General features: G+C 38.7%; 1 protein-coding gene across 5 annotated transcripts in view; it reads right to left on the bottom strand.

Moving 5' to 3' along the window:
- RMDN2 (regulator of microtubule dynamics 2) overlaps window positions 1–9313 on the bottom strand; it is a 97075-nt gene extending 87762 nt beyond the window's left edge. Inside the window, exon 1 of one of the 5 annotated variants that reach the window (XM_079109884.1) lies at window positions 5194–5569. Coding sequence is in view for 1 of the 5 variants with exons in the window: in XM_079109887.1 (XP_078966013.1) it covers window positions 4548–4567 (20 nt within the window). In the remaining 4 variants the exon portion in view is untranslated. Of the gene's footprint in view, window positions 1–4547; window positions 5144–5193; window positions 5575–9188 lie in introns of those variants that run through there. The other 4 variants (XM_079109888.1, XM_079109885.1, XM_079109883.1 and 1 more) reach the window with 4 other exon arrangements.
- Window positions 9314–9547: the final 234 nt, after the last annotated feature.

Here is a 9547-nt window from a genome sequence, read left to right on the forward strand (position 1 = left end):
GCAACTAAGCAGGAAAATGACAGCTAGCCATGGGGAAATATCAAGCAGTCTGAAAAAATACATGAAATTAGAGGGGAAAAAAGTGACCAAAAATATTCCCAAATTAGAGAAAACACAAACTCAAAGTCAACATAATCCAAGTAGAATAAGAAAACCAAAGTAAGGCATAACATTACTAGATTGATAAAAACCAGTGACAAAAAGAATATCTTAAAAGTCATCAGAGAAAAAGACACATTGTATGCAGAGAAATTTATAACAGATTTTCTCAGGTTCTATTTAAGCAAGAAAACAATGAAGTAACATATTTAAAATGCTGAAAGAACGGTCAACTTGAATTTCTATACCCAGTGAAATCTCTTGTCAAAAATGAAAGCAAAATAACCATTTTATTTTTTGGACAAAGAAAAGCTAAGGGAATTCATTACTGATTTAGGCATGTAAATTTTAAGAAATGCTAACAGAGCCAGGTGTGGTGGCACACACCTATAATCCCAGCACCTCAGGAGGCTAAGGCAGGAGGATCACAAGTTCAAGGCCAGCCTCACCAATATAGTGAGACTCTAAGCAACTTATTGAGACTCTGTCTTGAGATAAAAAATGAGCTGGGGATGTGGCTCAGCGGTTGAACCCCACCGGGTTCAATCTCTGGTACCAAAAAAAAAAAAAAAAAAAAAAAAGAAAGAAAGAAAGAAAGAAAAGAAATGCTAACAGAGGTTCTTCAAGCAGAGGAAAAAGTTTGAAACTTGGGTACACAAAGAATGAAAAATACCCACTGTGGAAAATACCTATGGGTAAACATAAAAGTCATTTTTCTCATTTAAAAATTTCTTTATATTTGCTTATTAAATCAAAGGTGACAATAATTACCATAGGTTTTATAATGTACATAGAAGTAAAACGTAAGACAATAAGTCAAAGTATTTGTAAATATCTTAAATTATAATAAAGTGTTATCAAGTTAAAGATGCATAGTTGTAAATTCTAGAGTAGCCAGGACAAGAACAAAGGAAAAAACTCAAAGATAAAGATAAGCCAGTAGTGGAGACAAAAATATAATACTAAAGACATTCACTTAGTTCAAAGAAAGGCAGGAAAGAGGAGGAAAACAGAACAGGCACACAGACAAAACAATAGGGAAAAGAGAAATGATGGCATAACTATATGGAGAAATCAAGAAATAATGGTATTTTTATTTGCCAATCAAAAAGATCCAATTAAAAAGTGGAAGAAGTGTTAGAGAATTGTACAACAATAAACTTGAGAAGGCAAAGGGGGTGGGCTCTAGTGCAAAAGTTCAAGGATTGACCTTTGATGGGAACACAAACCACTTATTCACAGCAATGAAAGGAGATTATGTGAGCAGAGAATCGGGTAGGTGGGTAGATGTTGTGGTGAAAGGTGATGAAAGTTCTCTTTGATTGCTTCTTAAGTGAAACAGAAAGCAAAATAAACAGCTAGGATTGAGAATCCAGGCAGAAGTACTAGAAATATGCAAATTCAAATTAGGTTGTATACCAGAAATTTGGCTTTCTAGGGTTTATATTCTATGATTCTACATATTCTAGCAAATTGCTATTCCTTATACACTAAATGACCAATTTAATACCATGTGTCATGCCCTATGAAAGAAATTCTCAAAGAATAAGTAACAAGAATCTATTCTGAGAAGCCTTACTTAAAAGAATGGTGCTTTTTAGATTTGTTATACTGCCCTATACATGGATCACAGGAACTGCCCTATTTGGATGGATGTTCTACATCATTTGGGCTGAAATATTAATGAGGACCAATTATAAAATAACAGTCTAGAAATTACTTCAGAGGTCAGTGAATATTATCTCCAAGAGGTTTAAGAGTCTCATCTCCTAAATCAGGAATTCCAAGATCTTGCTACTTTAGTCTGGCCTGAATGACAGATCATTTTGCCTTGGATTAGATACTTTCACTTATTTGGTATTGTCACAGAGCTGGGGCTTTCCTGGAAACTAAGGCAATGTGAAGACCAAAGTTCAAACCCCGATTCTTGTGATCAAGTCAGAAAGATTTCAGAAAAGATTTCAGAAAGATTTCAGAGTAACAGGAATGAATTTATTGAAAGAATAGGAAAAGGGAAAGGGGACTCTCTCAAGGGAGAGTGGGTCCTCTCAGAGAGGAGAGGGACAATGTGCTTCTTCTGAACTTGTTTCATTGGGGATCCTAGAGAAGTTTCCAGAGTGCTTCCCAGATCCACCTCTTGTCTTCTGACTAACATCAGGGTGACATCAAACTTTCCAATCCCCACTGCCAGGACAACTCTAGGTCACCTTAGACCAGTTCTAATTGGATTGTTAACCATAAATTCGTACAGATTTTATTGTTAGGAGGAATTACCCTTATCTCCCCAAGTTTCAGGATTTGGTCACAAAAGTTTCTCCCTTTAGAGTAACTTGGGTTCCTCTTATCAACATTATTTTGGGCCTGCATTTCTCCTGCAGTTAACAGGTGGTGTGATGAGGAATGTGACATAGTCTGTCCACTAGGCCAGAGAGAGCTGCAGGTAAATTGCTTCTTGGAAAAGAAAGCATGTGGGGGTCAGCACAGTGGGCCCATTTTATAGACTTATTACCTTAACCTCATGTTCCTACCATTTGCATCTGTCTGTCCCCTAACAGTATAACTGGGAAATATAAATCTAACTACCTGCCTACTCTTGCCTATTTATCCAGGATAAATGCCAATAGCACATTCTGATCAATTTGTAACTTCAGCTGAAATTGTAGGTAATTATTAGTTATTATTTTATTTTCACTAAACATTATACTGTATCACAAAACTAACTTGAAAGATTATTATAAAAAGCAACAGATATAAGCCACCATATACATATACTTACAACTTACATTTACATCGCAGTTAATCATAATGTATCAAGCTTGAGTATCTTTTTTTTTTTCAATAAAAAGATTAGTGGTATAGTTCAGTAGTAGAGTGTATGCTTAGCATGTGCAAGATCCTGGGTTAGAGCCCCACCACCAATCTACATACAAGATTAAATCAGGATGTCCATATGCTGGTCTAGATGTCTACTAAAAAGATTTTTCCTATACTTAGTGCATTTTTTGGTCCATTCCTGCTAGTACTTCTTTGAACTTTACATTAAAAAATGATCTGGTTTGAAAAGATTTTTCATTTCACAAGTAAGTAAATAGATGTGAAAATCTACCTAGGGTAAAGACCTTATCCCTGAGGCAGAACCACGTTTAAACACATGAGAAATGTATTTTGCTTAACCTTTCTTTACCAATGACACCACTTTCAAATTACCTGCTGGAGGCAGATAAAAAAAAAAAAAAAATTTTAAAGTGCCCTGAGGGGAGTTGGTGGTACACACCTGTAATCTCAATAACTCAGGAGGCTGAGAGAGGAGGATCACAAATTCAAGGCCAGCTTGAGCAATTCAGTGAGACCTTGTCTTAAAATAAAATATAAAAAGGGCTGGGAATATAGTTCAGTATATAAAGTAACCCTGGATTCAATCCTCAGTAACCACGAAGAATATATAAATAATAAATAATAATAGTCCTATTATTATTTTGCTGAAAAGCAAACGGAGGCATAAGCAACTGCCAAGTCATTTACTCTGAGAGTCATCCAACTAGGAAGTGGAAAATGTCACCCTTAACATCCTGTTAGGAAACTCCCTGTATGCAACTAGCTGAATGCTGAAAATTCAGAAAGCATCAACAAGGACATGAAGAAGAATGCTGACTGAGCAGAGATGTCCAGAGGTGAAATATGACTTCGGAACTATGGAATTTAGCTGTGGGAAAAACTAGAATCACTGGGGCTGGTATTTGTTTTAAATAACTACAATTATAAACAAATAGCTCAGGTTATGTTTGAATTTTATGTCAGTATGAAATTAATATGCTTTTACATCAATAAATGACACTAATTAAAAATATTAAAATATAAAAGTAACAACCAGAATACTTCTTGCCTGAAGCATAATCTCAAAGGTTGTATGAAGCCATTTACATAGCTTTTGTACTTTCGTTAGTTGTAATTACTCGTATTATAGAAAAATACAATAAGAATTTTACTGACCAAACTTCAGAGCTCTAACATTTTAATAATCAGGTGCAAAGTATTATTCCTGTTAGAATTTTCAATTTATAAGGCACTAATACCAGAAAATTAGACCTTATTTTAACATAAACTATTGGCATCTAAAATTAACACTTAATCCCACCCTTACAGAATCATCTAGTGAAATGAGAATTCTAGTGAAACAAAAAAAATCAAAATGTTGAGTAAAGAAAACTAGAACATGAAAACGCTTTCTGAAGAAAATTATTTCATTTTCATGTTCTACTTTTAGACATGAAAATTATGCTTTACCACAGTAACTACAATAATGCTTATAATATTTATCTAGCATTTATATTTATGTAATTCATCAGCTGATTCTTAGGGAATGAAGTATAAAATGCCCTTTTAAACTCGGGAAATCAATGAAAACTTCCGCAGTAAGGTTAAAGTAAAATTATGGCTTACAGACCAACCTGCGGTTTAAGTTTTCCATGGGAACTGCCCTGAGCCCTCGAGTAAGTGATCAGATTCTGTAACGACCCAGAAAACCCTGTTTACTTTCAAAGTGAATTCTAATGCTCTTATGTCATCAGCTTTTCATGGTTTACCTAGTTAGAATTTATTTTTAATTTAGGCATTCCTGGCGTTTGGCTTATTTGCAAAGGTCAGTACTGATATCGCAGCCCTGGTTTTTGTGTGAAACAGGCAGAGACTCCGAATTTAAAGGGGGAAAGAAATGCAAACGAAACACAACGCTTGCGCGGGGCGGCGAAGAGCGATCCCGCCTCGGTGGGTGCCCGGCGCGTCGCTGCTGAAACTTGGCGGCTCGCAGGGACCCGCCAGGCTGAGGGGGTGCCCACTCCCCCGACCCCAGGAGTCCTGCGTGGAAATGCTGGCCACTTCCCGAGCTGCCGCTTCAGAGGCATCGACTCCGCCAAAGCTGCGTCGGGGAACCCGGGTCGAGAGGTTCTCCTGCATCGGGAACAGACCGCAGCCGGGGAAAGAGAACGACCCGGAAGTGCAGTCGCCGCTGCCGGAAGTACTGCCGCCGCCTCCTCATGCCCCCGACCGTGTCGGCCCCGGTCCGCCCAGTCGCCCCTTCCTCTTGTCCGTACGCACCTGCGTTCGCTATGGCGAGCAGTCCGCGGTCGCCGGCCGCCGACCCGGGCCTGCGGGCGGGTGGGAAGCTGCGGGCGGAGGCGGCGCCCGAGCCCGCGGGTCCCAGGGACCGGCACCGCGCCGCCGCGTCCTGACCCAGAAAGCCGAGGCGCCGGGGGAGGAGTCCGTGGCTGCTCGGCCCGCGGCTCCCGCCTCCGCCCGCCGGGACTTCTCACCCGGGACGGGCGCCCCGCGTGCTTTTCACGAGAGTAGAAAGCGGCGCTCCGCCGGGCCTGGACCCGCACCGACGTCGTGACTCCGCTCACGTCGTCCCCTCTCCCGGACTTCGCACCTGGGCTCAGGGCCACCGCGCCTGCCCCCGCCCCGGGGTCCCCTCTGCTATCACTGCCCCTAAACCCACCCCACTCCGCTTCCTTCCAGCTCTCAACCCCCCGCCCCTCTCCCCGGGGTTGCCCCCTTTTAGGCATAACCTTGAACTCTGTTCTGCGTGGCAAACACAAACGTCACAGTTTGCACCAATTGGAAATCGTGTCCGCAACCCCATTTTCCTTAACTTCGCTTTATTTTTAAGTGAGCAAAATTCCCAACCTCTCCGACCTCGCACCAGTCCGAGGCGTCTTTAAATGAAAATCGCTTATCTTCTCAAATGACCATCATTCAAGGTTTTGCCCAACTTCCGTTTCTGTGATTTGTAAAATGAGAATAATTATGGCAAACTGTTAAATACTGCTCACTCACCCCTTTTGTGTTGTCCTCAACCTTGAGCATTATTGGTTTATACTTAGACTTGTATGGAGAGCTTAGTTTTAATTCCTAAATTCCCAACCAATGTACTGAACAGAATAAAAAATGGATACACTCCTGTTTATAAAAACAAAAACCAAACTTCCCCGTAAAGAATCTGCAGAAGACTGTACAATCCATATTCACTGATGGAAATTTGGGAATTTTATATTTATGTAATCTGTTTTTTTAGCTTTAAGCAAGCTGCTTTGAAGCCTAGCCACATTTTATCTAAAGAGCATACTAATATTTAAGCGCTCAGATTTGAAACTAGGAAAACATTCCAGAGAACCACTTTCATTCCTATTTTATTATGATTTGCAAAGATAATTCCCATCTAATGGCAATATTTTATTTAACCAGAGTACAGTATAATATAAACCGGTCATGTGGGGTGATAGTTACTTCTTTATAAATTTAGATACAAAAGATTTTGTCTCTTCAGTAATACTAATTTTTTTTTTTTTAAAGATTTAAAAAGACAATTTAAACATTTCCTGCTGTACCTGTCTCACACATCTCAGAAGAGGCTTATATTAAAAATGTGGAGTGTGGGCTGCGGACTTTATCAACTCTTCTCTGAGAGGGAAATAGTGATGGCGTCTGATACTTTGTCTTCAAGTAGGGAGAAGCAGTTGGACTTTTTCCTGTGGTCCTATGTAATAACTGTTTCTACCTATCCTCAATACCTATGATTTTATTCCTTGAGCAGTAAGAATTATCTGAGAGGTAGCAATTCAGAAACTGATAGCATTACACATGACAAAGTTAAAACTAAATAGCAAAAAGCCATTGTCTTTGTCAGGCACTTAGTAGGGATGACAAAATATGACTCCACCCCTACTAGGAGTATTTGATCTAAAAGGAACATCTAAAGAAAAATAAAAACAAAATGCTAGGAATTTCTAAGTTGCTGTTACTCATCACAACCAAGAGCATTTCAATCATTTGTCCAGAATGACTACTGGCCCTTCCGAGTTTGTCTCACCTACATGTCTAACTTTCCGCCTACCATTTCCACCAACTATTACCGTGTACAACCAAACTACCTGATCCTCCCTTCACAAGCTGTGTCCTTTCCATACTGTTCCTTGTGCTTGGAATACCCTGCTCCTTGCCACCTGTCAAGTCATCCACTTTGATCTGCTTCCCTGAGGAAGTCACTGTGCACATTTCCCTTGGCCCCTTAAGATGTATTCATTCCTGACTCATTGAAACTTTTGTGCAAGAATAAGGAGTTTAAACAAATGCAAAACCCTTCCCCACTGTCCTTCAGCATACCTCATGTACACTGTGTGATTACTGCTCACCAGTGACTGATGTGTCCGTGACACTGTGCCCATCTTGAAAGCAAGGAAGGAGGTAACATTTAACTTTTATCTTCCTAGCACCTGCCACAACCTGTATTCTCTATATTAGGTAAATATTTGAAAATATTTCTTTGAAAGTAATATATACTCTTGAGAGAAAAGCACTTAGAAAATTCATAGTCCTTCATGTAGTAGTAATATGTTAATGATTTGCATTTTCCTTTATGTTTTTGTTTCTGGGGTTGTAGCTGAATTGTTTTATTTCTAGGAGGCAAATGAATAACAGTTAGTTTTAGCCCTCTAACAGTTACCAATATACCACATAGATAACTTTCTGTATTATAATTCCTTGTTTATTTCTAAATCCTTAATCACCTATCAAATGACCAAGTGAACAGATCATTAAGGAAAAATGAACTGTTTAGTTTGAAGGCAATCCAGAGTTTTTTCTCCATTTCCTTGAGAAGATAGTGTTTTTTTTGAAATTTGATATGAATTTTACTTTAAAGCTCAAGGATTGGTAATGGTCAGATAATACAATTTACATTCCAGAGTACTTTATGTATTGCCTTTCATATTTTTAAACTTATAACCTGAATTTCTTCATTTGTAAACTGAGGAATGAACTGTGAATATAATTATCACCAACATGTAACCATAAACTCCTACCTCAAAACAGCAAAATTGACCTTCTTTATCTCCAGGCAGGGGCTAAGGAACTACTTTATTGCTGGACAGGTGAATAAATTATTTTTAAAATTAATTAGAACAGCCTAACCTCTCTATTGAGACAGTTTCAAAGAGATGAGGTTGGAGAGAGGTGTCCACAGGCTGGATACACAGCAAGGAGCAGAGTAGGAGCCAGTCAGGTGTAACTGAAACCACAGATCAGGCCTGTAAACTGCAGGGGAAGCAAACAGCAGTAGCAACAGCCTCAGCAAAAACATGAGTCTTATTCCCACTTTTCTTGCTTCATCATCTATATGAAATATCCTACTCCATCTTCTCAATAGTCCAATGAGGTGAATAACATGACTAGTGAGGAAATGGAGGCTTTGAGAGGTGAAGAAATGGGTCCCCTTTTAACCAGTGAGGCAATCATCAGAGCTGTGTCTGAAAACCTTTCACCATTCCCAGCAAGACCCACCTGCACAGCCTGTCCTTTCCATCTTTGATGGAGCACTTGCAGGGACTCTACCTGACCCTTGTAGGAGCACATCAGAGCATGTCTCACAGGACACAGCATGTCTGTGTCTCCCACTTCAGCTACTAAAGACTCAGCCTTCTCTGCTTCTGTTGAAAGAGGGACCTGATCTTCAGCTCAGAGTACTTCATGGAGCAGAACCCTTGGGGCTGTGCTAGTTAAGCCATTGTGTGCCCACCATGTTCACCTCTGGCTATATGTAGAGTTTGGGGGAAAGAGGGAAAATAGCACTGTGTCTAATGTAAACAGTTGTTTAAAAAATTAGGGAATCTTTAAAATACAAGAAAATTACAAGTAAATTTTTTTTCTGAAAGGATAATTATGACTAAATGGAATCTTCCAAGAGAAAAATGTTTTCTTTGAAAAACATATGAGGGTATGCTTATTATTGAATAGTTCCATAAGACTAATTAGTGCAAGAAATTATTAAGCACTTAAATACAATAAAATCGTTTGCCTACATTGAATAAATAAAACAGTAATTTAGAAAGAGATATATGAAAGATAAGTTAGCAACAATATACATGTAATTCTACTTAGCAGTTCAAAGTTGAATTGATTTATTAAAAATACAGCTACCTTATTAAGATAAAGAATTCTTAGAAATTTTCTATTTTGTTAAAAATTCTGGTTTTGTTCAATAAAGGAACAGTCATTTTCAGAAAGTATAAATAGCACCTTATCTGATTGATACTAACCTTGCTTGATGATTATCAACAGTCTTTCTGAAACATTTCAAGACAAGAACAAAGTTTCTTCAGGAATTGCAGAAATCACATTCTTACACTGAGTTTTGGTAGCCTGTTCAAAGCACAGCCTTGGATATACTCTAAAATAAAATTCAACAGATGCAGAGTAAAAAGTAACTTTGCCCCTCCCTCATTCTTTCGTTATCTTGAGAGAAAATGTTCAAGGACATACTTGACAGTATACACATCAACTTCACAAACCAAGGTCAGTTGCATAGTTTGGGGCAAAATAAAAGTAAGTTGAATGTTCATCAGACAAACTGTTGTTACAATACATGTAAGCAAAAATTAATTAAAATTTGAGAAAT

The sequence above is a fragment of the Sciurus vulgaris genome (genome assembly GCF_902686455.1).
Source record: "Sciurus vulgaris genome assembly, chromosome: 14".
Classification (NCBI taxonomy): domain Eukaryota; kingdom Metazoa; phylum Chordata; class Mammalia; order Rodentia; family Sciuridae; genus Sciurus; species Sciurus vulgaris.